The 18,432-nt window shown below is 33.6% G+C and overlaps 1 protein-coding gene across 2 annotated transcripts in view; it reads right to left on the reverse strand.

The window, feature by feature from the left end:
• Nucleotides 1-18,432, reverse strand: part of Lmpt (four and a half LIM domains protein limpet) — a 93,490-nt gene that overhangs the window by 29,359 nt on the left and 45,699 nt on the right. Inside the window, exons 1-5 of one of the 2 annotated variants that reach the window (XM_013322399.1) lie at nt 15,271-15,470; nt 6,084-6,231; nt 5,242-5,458; nt 5,059-5,162; nt 4,711-4,854 (exon numbers count right to left, since the gene is read on the reverse strand). In XM_013322399.1, coding sequence (XP_013177853.1) covers nt 4,711-4,854; nt 5,059-5,162; nt 5,242-5,458; nt 6,084-6,231; nt 15,271-15,455 — 798 coding nt within the window. In that variant the 5' untranslated portion in view covers nt 15,456-15,470. Of the gene's footprint in view, nt 1-4,710; nt 4,855-5,058; nt 5,163-5,241; nt 5,459-6,083; nt 6,232-15,270; nt 15,471-18,432 lie in introns of those variants that run through there. The other variant, XM_013322400.1, reaches the window with a different exon arrangement.

Raw genomic sequence — 18,432 nt, forward strand, 5'->3', positions numbered from 1 at the left:
CCCCCCCCCCATCCCTCTTGGCGACGTTTATCTTTTTTGAAGACGACGACGATGACGAGAAGAATAAAGTTAAGCCATTTACCCATTCCTCTTTAACTCAATAACAATATTTTAAATTATTCACAGTTTATCACGATTTTCTTTAAACGGAAAATAATATTTGCTTTAGTACAAAAATATCTTATTAAATTAAATAATAAAATTGGCGAGCCGTCAAATTGTAAGCGTCAATATGACAAGAGATAATCAACTGCGCAGAATCTTATATTTTTGCCAAGTATTCGCACGGCTTATGTCAACGACATTTTTCACGGTCGACCTCCAAACGATACTAAGATTATTAATGCAACCATATGAAAGATGGTGGGCGGAAAACAAAGTGTCACCGCTTTTATAGGCCACATCGTGTGGGATTTACATTAATTATTCCAAAACTTGCTTAGAAATATGGACACATTCTACAATTGTATAAATCTAAGCCCCTTCGTACACAAGGCAACGTGATCTAGGAAACTTTGTATCTTTGCGTAGCAAATGTCGCTCGAAATGTCGACGACTCAATGTACAATTGAATCGTCGACTTTTCTCGCCGAAGATCTTGACAAGCGGGTCGAGAGCAACTGTTTTTGGCGACTAAAGAACAAAATGTCGGTGACGCGTTCTGTGTACGAATTTTTATGAAATTGCAATACGAAATGCTTAGCGACTAAAACCACATTGTGTACGAAAGGCCTAATTGTTAAATGTAGACACAAAACGACTTGTATATAAAGGGCAAGTACACATCGTAGTGGAACTGACCTACACGACTTCCCCGCAACGAATTAATAGTGCGCGACAAATAGTTCGTCGAAAATACGCCATCAAATTTAAACGTGTATAAAGCCATCAGTAAGTGCGCTGTAAACATTATTACACAATATGATAAAACAAGGCATCCAATCCATCTAGGGACAATGCTCCATTATTTTGTATACTTTATTAAACGTATTCCTCTTTAATAGCAGATTTTGGAAACAAAAAAAGGATTGCACAATCTCTTCAATATTAAAAATTTTATTGGATAGTATAACTTTTTTTTTAGTATGCAAATGGTATTAAACTCTCGTTATGTTAAAAGAATATTATAATTAGTATTATTGTAGCCTTTGATTTCGGTATTACTTTGTTTAACTAGCGCGCCATCTGTCATCGAATAGCAAAATCATGTTTAAATTACTATTTATAAAAATTGTTTCAGATTGACGCCCAATTTTTAAAATATTGATTTTTTTTATTTAAATAAACGTAAGAAATTTTGTAACAGCATATTTATAATTTTGTTTACTGCGAATACTAGTTTGAATAGTATAAAAACTAATTTTTTAAACTGAAAAACTAAATAGTTAATTTTTAATTTTAAAATTAAAAATATTTCTGGCAAGCTTTTAAATTAAAAAATGAAATATTTAAAAACAAAACTCACATTAATATCTCACTAAATAGCTCGTTACAGCACACACTGGACACGTGGATAAATTCGAAAACTATCAAATGACCCTAAACTGGAATGAAACACTGGAAGAGGCACGTCTTCGATAGCTGTTCAAAGAGGTTTGATCTCACTCCACCGTCACCCAAGTCCCCGTAGACATGGGTTAATTATATTTATTACACCGAAGCTGTGTCCGTAAACATTCCCAGACGACCGACACTTCAAAGAGATCAATCGCTATTTAGAGGATCGATAGTCGAGTTACACATGGTTGACAAGCCTTACGACACAACTGGCGGAAAATTAGAAAATAAACTACGTATAACTATTTCATATTACATAAAAAAGATAATCAAATAAAGTCTAACCTATTTAAATATATCACAATAATCGAATACAAGAGATTTTTAATTTAATTTAAAGTCAATTTGCCAAACAAATTAGGCAACTGCTTTTAGCTTTAGTAATTTATTCGCACAATATAGGCCACGCCACTCCAGATGCAGCCACAATAAATCACTGACTCAAAAGGTTATCAATAAATTCAGATGCGAATTATGAAAATATTAAGACTTCTGTTCCTGTTTATTGTTAGTGACTCGAGTACTATTCTTAATCAAACATTATTATTATTTGGTAATTTTACAACAATAACATCCAAGTTTATTATTCTATGTTTCGTTAGAAGAAAGAACAATCAATTATTTTATTATAAATATAATACTAAATGAAAATTATTAATAAAAATATGAAAATTAAATTGTCAACACTTTCGTAATTACTACCCGTGAAGAAAGAGATTAGTGAGTCTGAAACTAGTCAATACCTCTTCCCTGTACGAATGACTTTTTCATCGTTTGATTAACCGTTTTATTAACAATTCAAATTAATATGATTACAAGTAACAGTAATTGACTTACCAAAAAGTTAAACTTTGTTAGTAGACACTTTTTACTGACAACTATCGCGTCTGAACGTTGGTCGTGTAAGGGCGCGCGAATTTCCCGCTCTGTGCAGCTTCGACCGAATGGCGCTCAAGGTGTGAACGATTCTGCACACTACTCTAACTGTACCAAAAGTTTATTTTTAACTAAAATCAAAACCAAACTAATTTATTAGGCGAACGTGGTAAATGGTATGGTGTGTTCAAATATAGAAGGATCTAATATAAACAAATTAGAAGGTTGTTCATGAACTGAGAAAATTTTCAAGGGAATATATACAGATGATTAGAGAAAAAAATATTTTAAACGTATTTTAAGCTGTATCTAAGACGCTATCACTTCGGGGTCAATTAAAAATAAAACTGAACTTATCCAACAATATCAATCTGTTCCTAATCGAAAAGCGTTCAATTAAATACACCAATCATTTGAATGTTGTTTTATTAAAATGGAGCTTAGTTAGATAATTTACTTTGATATTTTTAATTTTGAAATAGTGGAATTTGTAGTAGGGTTTCTAAACGAAGTCCTGATAGGTAGAAATAACGCGTAGCTGCAATGATCATTTAGCAGAACGAATGATCTAATAGTAACTACATCAATAATGATAAAATATGGAGGAACGCGTTTGCCAAAAATATAAAAGGCCTGGTTGTTTACAGTCAGGAGACCTTGTGAACAGACACAGGAGTTCGTTTGTCACTATTTGACATTTATGGGAGTCGAGCTTTTCGCAAACGCGAGGCCACAAAGTTTACGACACTCGGATAATTTATAGAAGCGCCATTCCCGCATGAATGGGAGCACAGTTGCACCTCATTTATATTGTCATGGCCCAGCGCGACCCAACTGAGAGGAGGAAGCGGATTTTAACAATATAGATATGTATATCTTTCTTTTTTATGACCTAAATGCGGCTGTCTATAATATACCGCGTATATGTCGATTCGAAAATCTATTTTTTTTTATTGTAAATTATTCTTTGAGTAAGCATTCGGAATTTAATGAAGATGATAGCGTACAAAACGCTTTTACGCTGAATTTCCTAGTCTTAGTAAAATAAATTCATCTTACTGAGTATACGTAATAGTTGCAATTTATACGTTACAATTAGGATTAGATTAATGATATGGTGAATTTCTATATACACCACCTTAGGCTTTTTCAAGTGTGGCTAATAACAATGTAATAAATATTGTATTCAACTTGCATTCATTAGTTGTGTTAGTCATACGGCGCGGGTTCGATGTTATTGGGGGCGGTTATAATTAACGTTGCGAACACTGTCCGACGCAAATACACGATGAATTGAAAGGAGTTGCAATAATGCATTTGTATTTCGTACAACCCGGGATTTTATTTATTAGATTGTTATGAATAAACTTACCATTCGACACACATCGCAGAAACATAACATGGTATGAGAATGCAAGATAAACTAGTAGTAGAAAATTCGTGCTCAATAAGTAGGGGACGCCATAGGTAAGTTTAAAAGGACAACAAAGACAAAATATTTGCAATAAAAGAATCTGATTAGGCCTACTGCCATGTTGACACCCATCAAGTTTTACCCCATCCAGCCATTAATACAAAGAGTACTATTCCTTTGTGATGTAGGATTTCTGTTTCCACATTAAAGAGAACGGCCATCTGTCAATGTATGCACCTGGTAACCATCACGCTGACAGATGGTCGATTAGAGACCAGAATAGCGTCCATTGATGCCACATATTCCCACCTTTGTGCTTTCGTTTATGTGGAAACTTTTGTTTATTATTTCACGGCCATTTCCATTATATCTTCAATGAAAATCAAATATTGTTTATCGACACACTTTAAAAGCGCCTGTAGATATGACTAAACAGTTTGCCAATACCTTTTGAACTAATCACATAACCAGGAGTTAGATATTTATTAATTAGTGTTTTTATAAAATTGTCCCAACCATTATTCAAAAGTCATAAGTTTCATGTCATAATATTAAATGTAAAAAGTCTTGGCGAATCTTTTCATCGATAGATGACGTGCTGAGAAATTTTTCGCCTGCCATCTACCGTCAGAAAGATGGAAATAAACTCGGTGCTTTTCACTAACAGATGGCACTTTTATTTTTTCTAGTAACCTTTTTCGGCGATAGATGGCGTGCGTGGCAAAGTTTGCCTGCCATCTATCGTCGAAAAGAGATATATTTTTTAGTGTCTTTTCTCCAATAGATGGCTGTAGTAGTACAATTAAAAATATAATTAGTATGTTCATATATATATGACATATGTCATAATTTGTCTAACTAACCTCATCGCAGGCGTGACAGCGCGGCTTGAGGCGCTCGGAGTAGTGGCGCACGCAGTAGAGCCGGCCATCCAACGCGCAGTACGCCAGCTCCACCAGCAGCTCATCGCACTCCGAGCACGTAAAGCATGCCGGGTGGAACGCCACCTTTGTATTAATTATTTTATCGTCTACTAGTTGTATCTACTATTTACTATTCCAAAAATTAGCCAATGTATTAAAAGTTAACTAGCTCTTTAATTATAGGTGTGAATTAGTTTTATTTACACTACTACTTAACTTCTTCTTAAGTCCATCTCAATTCTATTCTGTACATAGCATTACACAGGTAACAAATTTAGTTAAGTTTACCTCTTCCCCTATCCTTGGAGCTTGAACCATAATACTTCCACTCCGAATAGGTTTGTTGCATCCCATGCATTCAATAGAAGCACCATGATGCTGGCAAGCTAGACCTAAAAGTAAACAATTAATTTAAAAAAATATAAAATGACATTTCAAATTATCTTTATATCAATAGATGGCGCTGCTTACCGATGTCTAGAGCAATTTCGTTCCTGGCCGAAACAAAATCTTCAAACTGCTTACGATGCTGTTCATCTATATGTCGGCAGTGAGATAGAGATAGGTCTTGTTTGGGTAACTGCATGGCTAAAGCTCGGATTCTCCACGCGCGCCACGCCGCCGACCCAGTGGCGCCCCCTACGCTAGTCGGCGCTCGCTCGGCTAGCGAAGCCCAATATAATTCCGTCTGAAATGTAAAAAAATGTGCAGACAGTATAATAATTGCATATACATATTTCCGGCAATAAATTGTCTTAACAATGAAATATCTGCTAGTTTTTAATACTGCTACTATAGTTGGTAGGTGAGAAGGTCACGTGCGAAACGACTGACATTGACTGCACCCAGTTTGGGAGCATTGGCGTTAATTGAAACACCTGACAGACGATGTAAACGGTAGTGTTCCTGCTGAGCTGGAGGTCGGGTATTATTGGATATTCTTTTTTTATATTTTTTGTACACACATTTGTTGTAAGAGATCATCGGCGGTAAAGTTAGGGTATAGCTTTGAACGAGACACGTTTAATGTACACGTGCCATTAAACATTGAACCTTGCCTTCGAAAACAGCTTACAAAGTTTTGTAATATCGGATGATATCTTTTTTACATGGTTTGTTAAAAGGTCCTTTTTATTATACGTCAAGTCCACTCTTGAACTTCTTGAACCTGAACTTGAATTGTTATGTGTTATTGAGAAGAAGATGAGGGACTTTGCTTTTTATCGTCATTGAAAAATATTTTAAATTTTAAGCACATGATAAGTTGAAATAGAGACTCCCCAAGGTTTTATCCACTAGTAGCTAAGTGTTACCTGCTTGGCAGTGAGTCCGGGAGGGCTGTCATAGGTGTGGTGGTTAAGTCGTGCGTCGCGCAGGCCGAGCCGGTCGCGCACGGAGCCCAGCTCCTCGTGGTACACCGAGTGCTGCAGCCGGTCGCAGCCGCATGACTTGCATGTCTTCCTGTAAACAAAACATAACCACATTAGTTTCAAACTTAGAATGCTCTTAACACAGTTGCCAACAAGAGTCTTTTTTATCATTAACTTGGTGATTTGATCGCCGTACTGATTGAGTCTGTCCTGTTTAATAATTTTTACTATTCAAGGTCACGAGCGTGAGTTTAATGGTATGTTGTGTTTATCTCTCGTAGTTACATTACACTAATGTAATGGAGTAATTATCTTTGTTTGATAAATCTTAGTACAAGTATCTTTGAGGTGCAATATAAATAGCCCAGACGATCTCTTACAGTTCGCAGTTTGAAAGTCCGTGGTCCTTTTTTGTATTATTTGATCTTCAGTGAGTTCAAGTACAATCAAAAATAGAATTTAAATTTAGGTTTACGAGGACGTAGAACAAGTATAGGTTCTTTTTGTGAAAACGATTATAAAAATAATAAAATGTTTTCACATCAAATACAGTAGATAAAGTTATCATTAAATTTCAATAAAGAGCAACTTTTTAAACTTAATTGTATTTGTAGGATATTTAAAGCTATCAAAAATTATTTTATTTGTCAGGAGAAAAATTAGGGTTGCCACGATACGAAAAACCTGAATTTGCATAAGTACTGCCAACCCTGTTAGGATTCGTTTATACAATTAGCATGTACAAACAAGTCTCATCTATAAATACACTGAGCATGGTCGTGACGAGGCGTCGTACACCTAATAGGCCGGCGATGTTGCGTGACCGTCCGACACACATCAATGCCTGTACTTGACAACTTCAATATGTAAAGTGTGATATCGTTATGTTGATCTGCAAACATTAATTGTCACGATTTTCTTTTGTTTTTCAAATTGCAATCACAAAGACATGCGTTATTTAATTGGATCCCGTAGTCACTACTTAACGACTCCTTAAGATGCATACTCGTCATTCAGCGTACATTTTTGGAGTCCTTAAAATTCATGGCACACCATAAAAATTTTCACGAAGAAGGTAATCAATAGAAGCTAATATTATTATAACGATCGTGAATCTTGACATTTGTTTGCATCAAGATGGGTCATTGTATGGAGAGTCAGAATGTGACGTCATTCGTCCGATATGGCTGAGTGCACATAATTCGCAATATATTAATATGATAAGTGTTTTAAATCAATGCCCTCTGGAAATGAACTCTAAAGATATTACAAATGCGAATATTTGGATGGATGGATGGAAGAATGGATATTTCTTAGAATGTATCTTCAGATGGGTTTAACTCTGTGAAATTTGGCATAGGTGTAGAGCATAGTCTGGAAGACACATCGGCTGCTAATTATTTTTATTAATTCTGCGCGAACGAAGTCGAGGGCGACAGCTAATAATATAATAAAAGCTTATATACTGACATCATTATTCAATCTCGTACAAAGCGAATAGAAATAGGGCTTTCAGACTCTATCTACCAAAATGAATTAGAATTCATGAAGATTTATTTATTGTATACAAAACACGTGTACATCGAACCTTGAACTACAGTGACATATAAACACTAAATATACATTATCCAGCAATGGAATACCAACCTGGCGAATACCACGCTACCTGCTCGAGTACGGATACACCGCTGGTAAATTACAAACGACCTAATATGATTCACTCTTACACTAGGAACACCATTAGTTTTAATCAGACCGAGACTAGTCCTAAAAGCAAATGTTTTTAATCAGCTATCCTTGTAATTTGACTTGTAAAACATAACATTACGTTAAATGAGAAACTTTAACTTAATTAAGTTGCATTTATTGACTTATCATATGTTAGATGGCTGTCACATGTTTTGTTACACGGATAAGTTTTCTTTACTAAGATATTACTCGTCTAATTTCAAGGTAAAATGAATTATTGCTTTTAAAGGTGAATAGGATCTTAAAATAATACAATAATCTTACATAAAAAATCGTTGATTTAAAATTTTCGTATGATTTTCGTATCTATGAACTAATATAAAATAACATATTATTATATCCTTGATTTTCCAAATATCATGGTTAACATATAAAATTATGATAGTATCCGGAAGACAGTGTACATAAAACAGATCGTACTCCAAACATCTATTCTGGAGCAGTGGCGCCGCTCCGATACATCCCGCCTGATATTTGTTTTGAAATCGTAAACACTAAAAGGTCCAAAGGTACTGATCACTCCCACTCAATATTAATACATCTCGAAAAGAACATTATATAAGTAGGTACGCGAAATTATTGACTCTGTTGTAATCGAAGCAACGACGGGCATAACTTTGTAATTTTAAATGTTCCGAAAACCAAAATGTCTTTGATATAATGATGTATTTATAAGAAGTAACAATGTTGTGCCCAAATAATAAAATTACAAAATGAAAATGAAGTCTTCATGCTATTTCCTTTTTACAAGAACAATTTCACAATTAAATTGTAGCTAGTCCACTTATCTTCGGCGGCGTTAAACTTCTTCCAACCTGTGTTCAGTACGCTGCCGCGCCTTCCGCGACCTTCATACTGTCTCGTAATGGCTTAACTTTGAACTCTCCACTTTGCTCAAGGTCACAGTCGATTTGTCCAGTCACGTGTATGAATACAGGATTTTATGTAGCTTTTCTTCGCTTCGCTGCCTTTCTTAGATCTAGGGTGTTCCAAATTTCCGGTTCGAAAACAGAGATAAGTCAAGAGAAAATTATATAGACATAACGCAGTGATTGTGTACCGTTCGATTTCGAATAACTTTAAGGTAATTTAATGTAAGTCATCTTTTGAACATCCTCTATGTACTTTGCATATAGATATTTATCTATATGCAAAGTGATAAGGTAATAATGACTGCGGTGTGAGGCGGCTCGCAACAACCGATACGAGATAGTGTCAGTTCCCACGGCATTTGTAATTCGCTTAATTGGTATGCGCAGGCTGCAGCGGCGGCGCCATCTATGATGTCAACGACTTTTGTTATTGCATGCCTTTCTATTAATCCTTTGATTATATGATTATAGGGTTGACACTCTAATGATGATTTTAATTGTAATGAACGAAAAAAAAACTTCAGTGTTGTCACAGTGCAGTAAGATGTTTATCATGACTATAAATAAAACGTTTTTATGGTTATTTCAAGCGTTATGACGGTAAGAAGAGTAAATTCTCCGTTCCGAAAACATAGTACAGTTTCATTGTACACACATTTCTTAAGCTTGTCTTCTAAAATATAAATAATTCTTTTATGTACTGTGAGATAGAAATTAAATAAAACTATAAATAAATTGATGTGCTTAGAGGAAAGTCTTCTATTTTCTGTTGGTTCCTTGACGTTTTCGTTTGAAAACTGTAACGGGAATAGAACCCCGACAATAATCTATCATTCATCGCGAGTCAGTTAATCTTCGCATGTTTGACGTAGACGCCGACAACTGCATTTTGTCACTGAGCCGATTTACTTCATCAAAGATGTATTTAAGATCTGCAGTCATTTATTACTTACTCCTTAAATAATTAAAGATTGAGAAAGCAAAAATATTAGTTTGCAGTCTAACTTATTATCGATTGGGGATCGATTATCGGGTGCGGCTGTAAAAGAATATGTACGTAAATCAAGACACTGCTGTTGACAAAATTAATCATAGAAATTGATTTATGTATCAACAAAAAAACATCCCTAATTATTGCTCAACTACTTTGACTTCCGCTAACTAAACATATAAAGTATTTTAGACATAATTTACATAGCCATTAAGTTGGATTTGCTATGGCACACTAAGTTGTATCTCACTCATTGCTGTAATTACAATGTTACTCATGCACTTATGGCACACGACGAAAGTTTATGAAGATTAACACGAAAATAAAGTGGTGAGGTTATTTATAGAAATGGGGTCAAATGAAATAATAGAAGCTAAACACGCCTTGATTTCGTTAAAAGAAATTATAATAGAAAGAAATAAATAAATTTATTACAACACAGATGAAAAAATATAAAGCGCAATTAAAAGTGTGTCAAAAGGAGTCATTCAGCTCAGCGTATGAAGGATATAATTGCTTTTATAAATGTCTCAGTTTTGAAGTCGCAAACTTTTCGGTTTTTATAATTTCATTATAGAACACTTTTCAAAATTTTGTAGAAATATCGGGACACGATTTAATAACAAAATTATTAATATTTACAAAGAGTTATAAAAACTGCTCCCTTCCGCTCGTATATTGTGTGTTGACACAAGGTTGACACATTAAATCGTATACCAATGTGAATTAGTTCGGGTGCAGTAAATGCGTCGTGTTATGGCAGGAACCGGTAACCACTGCTATTGTTTATGCAGAAGATAACGCAATATACTTGCAATGTCTTTTAACAAAAATAGATATGATCAGTTTTCATTTATAATAAAACTTCTAAAGTTAAACAGACAGTTCTGATTAATACTGTTTGAAGTATTCAACCTCTTTGGTAGACAAAAAGTTACATACTAAAGAGGTACTGGTCTCTAAGAATGCAAGAAGAATTCAAACAAATAACAACGGAATGTAGTAGCATTAAGTTTATATCTGTCATAATTAGTCAAAACCCTGACGTACGAGAACAAGGAAACAAGGAACAATAAATGTTTCGCCATAACAAAGTTTTGTTTATCATTAGAAACACATAGACTGCACTTAAACACATTGCTTTGATGTGTGATTTACAATTGTTTCACGAACAAAGCTGTTAAGAAAATATTTTAACTAGCCCATTACAAATTCTGTATTAATTTTAACGATGCATTTTCGTAAAATTTTAGGAGCCATGAAATCAAAAAAAGTTTGAGAGGAATTAAAGATGTATTAATATTCTCTTTGTTATAGAAATTATATCATGATTAAGGTCCCTGGTAGTTACGCACTCTACTCAAATATTATAATTGGTTATTAATTTTAAAACGTTTTGCAAAATAACTGATACAAAGCTGAAATGAAGGAATGACGTATTTAATTATCTAAAGACATCTACACACAGGATGGAAAACAAAACCGCGGCCGATCACAGCACTCGCGCTTCCAATGAAAACAATCATAAATCTATTCTTAATTTACAATCGTCATTTATTGCCGCTGCCGTTAAACTTCCAGCGGTGAAATCGCCACCAGGGTAATAAATCATCGTTATTTATTTATTTCATAGGCGTTAGAAATACGTGACAGATTCATTTTTCGCGAATAGCGAGTTGGAACTGATCCAATGTGAACTCGGCCTTACAGTTAGCTCTATGGCGTAGGTGCGAAGAAATAGCAGGTGCGACAGTGACTGGTTTTGATTAGTCAGAGAATACGAGCGACATTAAATTTAATAACATCCTCAACAAAGCGAATATAAATTTTAATTACGTCTTTATGCATTTACAAAATCCCTCCACTATTAGCATATAGATGAAGTAGTTTTTAGAACACCCTGTTGTATAGATCTTTCACTCCATAAGACTATTCTAATATCAACTCTCAAGCACAAAAATCAAAGAAAGTGAAAAATATATAACAAACATTTTGCATTCATACAACGAACACCATGTAAAAGTTTATTCATTGTGTACGTTAATTTATTTTTAAACCAAAAGGTACAAAGTATAGTTTATAACCGATTATATAGCTATTAAACGTACAAACACGACACTTGTAAGATTATTCTAAGCAAGATACGTCCGCTGTATAAAACAATGCGTTTGAAATGTACAGGATGTTTGTAAACGCTATTGTTATTATTATAGAAACATCTGTTCATAAGAGATGTCACAAGTTGTATTACCATGAGTTTCCATTTACGAAATACAGGTAAAAAAATATATTTTCATCCATCTAACACACTTCAATAATTTCTTTGTAAAGTGGGGAAAAACTCGGGTTCAATGACACATACATACTTATTTTATCTTTATATTTTGAAACTAGATTAATCCATTTATCAAATTTATTAAGTGTTCAAAATAAAATATGCTCTAGGCGCAGAGATAAACTGAAATATAGTGATCAAATCTTGGCACTAGTCTAAACTAGTAGTTCAAATGGAGTTACACAAAAATCTTATATTAATTTATTACAACGTTCTACATTTCATATATTATTTTCTATTTTGCTGGTCCATTTTAAAAATTATAAATTGTCAAAGTTGCGAAAAGACAAACAGGTCAAAGGTGAAATGACTACGTGTTTTTGCCCTAATTGTAGTGCTCGTTATAAAACGCGTACAAGATGCCTTCGCAGGAAGAAACATAAGACGTATGAAACAAAAGACAATCTAGACATTACTCTAACAATAGAGAATAAACTCATACTTATGAAAACTAAAACGCGGAATATACTCAGGCAAATCAGTAAAATCATATAAACAATAAAGAAGCCAATTAATATTTTAGATATTTTCTGGTATTTAATAAAATAAAATATCAGTTTGTAGTTAAAATAAATGTCATTCAAAATTTTCGCAATAATCACACAAAACCAACGTCACTTGTTTCAAAATGTGGCTTAACCGCGACGCGCGTTAAATACGGAAAAGCCTAGTTATTATGCTTTCCCAATATAGTTCTAATCACTTAAATAAACATAAATTACAATAATTTACGAATCACACAAATATAAAATGATTCCCGCTTCCTGTATTCTCACGAGGCGGTCGTGTGGCACACCGAAATAGTTTTACAATTTATTTATTATCGTGACGTAAGGGGGATGAGTACATGGCACATGAATGAGATGACGTCACCGACAATGGATACTTCTTGGTTCAGTTCCAAGACAATCGAACCGTTCACATGTTAGACCATGTCAAAACAACGGCTGCTAAGCTTATATAAAATGTTACAGCCTGTTTAAAATAAACATATTTTAAAAGGAATCGATGAACGTCGAAGGTCTAATGTGACATGTCTGCTAGTAACAAAATGAAAAAGCTATTAAAATATTAATTTCAAAATTTATTATCACGCTTAATTATTTATTGTTGATGATTTGTTTTATTTCTTATGAAATTCTAATCAGCCAGTAACATATTAATATTAAAATAAAAGAATATTTGGTTATGGTGCTATATAAACTTTTCCGTAATAATTTGTACTTCCATTCATAATCTAATTAAATTTGTTGTTAGTATTTCTATTACATTTCTGTGTGATACATTTAAAATCTTAACAGTAATCCACGGCGGTGTGGGAACCCTATTATCAGATTAATTTGTTTTGAAAGCAATGCAAAGTAAATGCGGTGGGCTTGGCTGGTTCGTTCCATTAGACTCGAGGTAAAGGTCGGGGTCGAAGACTTACAGTATCTGTAGACACGCCTTACATAAAAATCTTTCCAATCAACGGGGTAAGTGGTGTTTAATGGACGTGTAGTGTACCTATTTTATTATTTAACGTTACAATGATGACGCTTCTTTTAGCAAAGGTGGTAAAAGCAAAATTCTTTCGTTTTATCACAAGTTTTATAGCAAAAATCTTCTTTGTGTATTGTACAGATGTTTAAACAAATAATAATCATAATTCAACTGTTTACATCCATCGGTGCATCTAGTGAACATAAAAACGTGCACAGGAAACACATATCAAACGTTTTCTCAAAGTTTGAATGAAATTTTCATCTTTGTTTATGATCTAGTTTTTAGCTATTGTTTAGTTTCTTTCTCTGGTTTATTTTAATAGTAAAATTTAAAAATAAATATTACTGTATAGCGGTCAATTTTATTTATAAAAGACAGCTGAAACACAATTTGATCATCAACCAAAAACTTTTCTATCGATTGAGTTGTATTCAGATTTCAATTCAAACACTAGCCGTATATTTTAGCAAAAAATGTCTTCCTCATACAACATGAAAGTTAGTAGATATCTTTGATCTTAATAATACACGTCCTACGAGACGTAGCAAGCTTGTCAAATTGACAGTTTATAGTCGTCACCCGACCTTGGTCTGTCGTATGTGCGCTATGCCAAGAATGTCTCTACCGTGCTCTAAATACCAACTTAAAGAATTAGGAAATACGTAGATTATCCCTCCAGACGTCCGGATTAGTGTTGACAAATATATTGCAAGAATAGTTATTTTTAAGTTAGAACTCCGTAGGTTGGGTCCAACGAAAGAACTGTTCGAAGTCGTGCAATTTTATTTAAAAGAATTAAAAAAAATGACTGAAGAGATATTACAAACAAGACAGTTCATCTCTTTTACAAAATACCTTGTCACCTCTACTTGGGGTTATCGGGACATAAGCTAATAATGTATGACTAAAATCCAATCACAGGAGACCATTTTTAGCGCATCATAAAAAATGTAAACAACAAAAAATATAAATTGTCTTATGTATTGTTTATTAAATATAAACGTGACAATAAACACCAGGCATATTGTATATTCAATGTTCGGAATAAACAAATATTGTCTTGCATACATTCTTAAAATAACAATGTTTGTTTAAATAATAAAGACGGTGATGACGTCTTATATTAAAACAAATGAAGGCAGAGACAAGATGAAGTAACATTACAAAATTGGCCATGAATTTTAAAAACAACTTTGAAACTCAGTCAGAATTAACATAACTATTTCCGATTGCAATAATATATAAAATAGAACTTAGCTATCCCACTGTAATTTTGTTTTATTATTATTTCCAATTCTAAACAAGCAAATACTGGTGTACACACATTGCTCGAAATATCTGGGATAGTGCCAACACTACACGTTTTCGTTTCCATTAAATAGCCATAATGTCGGTCGATCGCTACACTTTATGAGATGCGATAATTAATTTCGTATTACTCGATAACACCTCGCCGCGCAATCGATACATCGAAGATCACACGTTAACTTTATCGTAAAGACCAAATGGCTTGCTATAAAACTGTTCTTGTTAGTGTTTAATGAAAGATCAACTTTCCAAGACCTAAACGGTAATTGGTTCGATCACCTTCTAAAAAACAGATGCCTAAAGACGCCTAGTTTAGTAATCTAATACAACATAAGTACAAGTAAAGACCGATAGCAATATCAAACCAGTAAAAAGTAAAGGTAAACTTACCTAAGAACTAACTCGAGCACCTCCTCCTTTTCGAAGACTTTGCAGTATAGATGAAGGATCTTAAGACAGGTGTACTGTAGACCTGTCCAGGTGATCTCAGCAGACTTGAGGGCTTCGTGCCAAGGGCAGTTCTCATGTCGCGACAGGCAGAGCATGCCGTCGGCCGCAGTCTCCGTAGGAGGCATTTAAACTGTCTCTTTTACTATTAAACTGTATGTGACTGACATCACCCGTTTGTTACCTAGTTCATAGAGGCAGACAATAAGTTTTAGGGTATACAAGTATGCTTCACCATCTTGCCGAGCTATTATAGGACAGATGTGACGAGAGGGAGCCTGATATACCGAGCTTATGTTATCTAACATGAGAAGAATAGTACTAGAATGTTTACTAGATACGCAAAATGTATCTTAGAGTTTTGATTTTTTGAAACTAGCGATGTACAAGTATCAAACACATTAAGCTAAGGAATCAGTCTTCCGTTACTTCCTTGTAAAGTAACCATTAAAACAAAAACAGTAATTACTCTCCACTGCTAATTACTACTCGTGAATTCGTTGAACTTTATGTAAAAAGCTTATTTCGGTACATTGAAGTAACATGAAACAAATATGATAGACATCATACCAATTGGTAATAAAATTGTAAAAGAAATAAATAATACAATTTTAAAATCGCTCGCAATTAAATATAAACGTTTTGTTACAATTTTAATTGAACTTATCACTAATTCGTTTTTGACTAATTCACATATAACTTTTCAATCAACTGATACGCGGAATAATTTTAAAATTTATTTGCAACCTTTATTTTTAATGATTACTCTATTTAACAAGTTACAGAGGGAACTAACCTTTGCAATGCAATAAAGCTTGTTATTTATATCTATTCCATCGCTAATAATTAAAACTTGTTTGATACTAGTTTTCGTTTTAACATTTGCATTTAAAAGTGCAAAATGAAACGATACATTTCAACTTTATCGAATTACTTTATCTATCTCTATCTATTATAAGTCTAAGCTAAGTTATATGAAACCATTATTATTTAACCAACCTCTTTATGTGACAAGTTCATATTTACTTTTCTTAAGTAAAAAAACTTTCGTTAATTCAAGGTCAAATATTGGTCTAAATATTCATACTTTCAAAATGCTAACAATTTGAATAGACTGTTACTAGATTTTTGAAACGGTCTATTAGAAATTAATTAATAAATCCGTAAACAAGTCAGTTCAAAGCACGATGTAGGAACAAGCAAACACAGGAAGACGGCCATAAACCGACCAATAAGAAAAGTGAGTGAGCCTCGGCGCTAGTAGCCGCGCCGCAAGGAAGTCCCAATTTAAAACAATAACACGTTGACAGCATTGTTTCTGTCTGCAAACCAGTTCGGCGATGCGAGGATTGTATATGTCGTATATTGTTGTATAACTGTATTGAAATTTGCACATTATTATAAAGCATCGTTGGATCCCACAGACAGAATATTAAATATACCAGTTTGTACCAATTTGTATATTTCAGTAAATATTTTGTAAACTATAAAATAGATATTCTCGGCAAAGGTACAGATGTGATGATGCCACAGACAATATAGAGGCGTGATGTCGGTCAACGTGCGCGGGAATGTGACACTATAAAAATAAACGACGCGCCATAAACTGTCCAGAGACAATTACGTGTTTTAAATCAGGTCCCTCAACTAGTGGAGAAGCGATCATAGTGTGTTGGGTGAACTTTATGCATTCGATTTAAAATAAAAGAATGATTGGGATACTCCACTAGAGATAGACATATTGGATAGATCCTGATTAAATATAGTTACTGCGAGTCTGCACTGCCAAAATATCCAAATAAAACATATTTAGTTTTATAAAGACTGCAAAGTATTAAGTATTTCCTGTTAAGTTACTTTTCTTAGTAATTGAAATACAAATTCCTTGTATTTAATCTGTTGAAACAATGATAACGTTATCTATATTATCGTGTTATATACACAATATAAATATGTAGGTCAAGGAACCTGACGTGTATAATTCTTAACGAAAAAAGTAGCAAATAATTTCGCACATCAAACTAAAGTTTGCGAAATGAGGTGAGATGATTATAAAGATACAATATCAAAGATTAATGCAGCTTCCGAAAACTTCAAAGAAAGACGTAACAGTATTAAAAATAAAATATTTTTTATTAACTTGTTAAATAAAATTTAAGTACTGCGAACTGCAATTTTTCTCACGTCAACATGGACATCAGATTTAGACTGACATTGACGGACTTGAATAAATTTAAAAGAAAAAAATATGCGATTTTCGTCTTTTATCTCAGTATCACTTAATAATAGTACGAGCATGATGTTTGGAATATTTCAAAATAAAGCAATACATGACGCATAACTTAATACATTGAAATACCGATCCACTTATTCAAAGTATTGCGATGACTCCTTAATCGGATGCAGTACTAATCAGGCTACTACTATATTAGGAACCTCAACTCTTTAATGCATCAATAGACAGCCAGTTTGCACACTAGCTGCTTGTAAATTAAACAAATTGCTTGCTGAAATATACAATACAATTATCTAATAACCTTATTAAATTAGTGTATAATTATTGGCTACACTTAAAGAAAAGATTGAAAGTATACACCATGAAACTCTTTCATTTTGTTAAATTCGCGGACACCGTAAATATAAAAAAACAAATGACTCACGACATAATTTAGAACTTCTCCAGAAGTTCGTTATTGTACATACTACTATAGTTCGTTTTAATATAATACTTTTCACTCTATTATCGTAATTATATATTTCTTTGATTTATTTGATTTCTTACTGAAGTATCACGATATATGGCCGTATAAGGAGTTTATGTAATGTACGAGTGCAAGAAATATATAAAATACTAGTTTTAGCAGTAACATTGCTCTACTTTAAACATGCAGTAATATGCAGGCCGTCAAGATTGCAGCGCGTCGCTTTGCCTAGCTCGTAGCAAAGTCAATGACAAGAGATTGCATCTGATTAGATCATTTATGTCATTGCATGCGCGTGAGTGACAAATTAACATAATAGTAACGATTAAACAAACCAATTTAAGGACTGCAGTTACGTAATTCTAAATAGACTAAGACATTTAGTAATTACGTGGCATTAATG

This window comes from Papilio xuthus, unplaced genomic scaffold, assembly GCF_000836235.2.
Source record: "Papilio xuthus unplaced genomic scaffold, Pxut_1.1 DF825928.1, whole genome shotgun sequence".
Taxonomy (NCBI): Eukaryota; Metazoa; Arthropoda; class Insecta; order Lepidoptera; family Papilionidae; genus Papilio; species Papilio xuthus.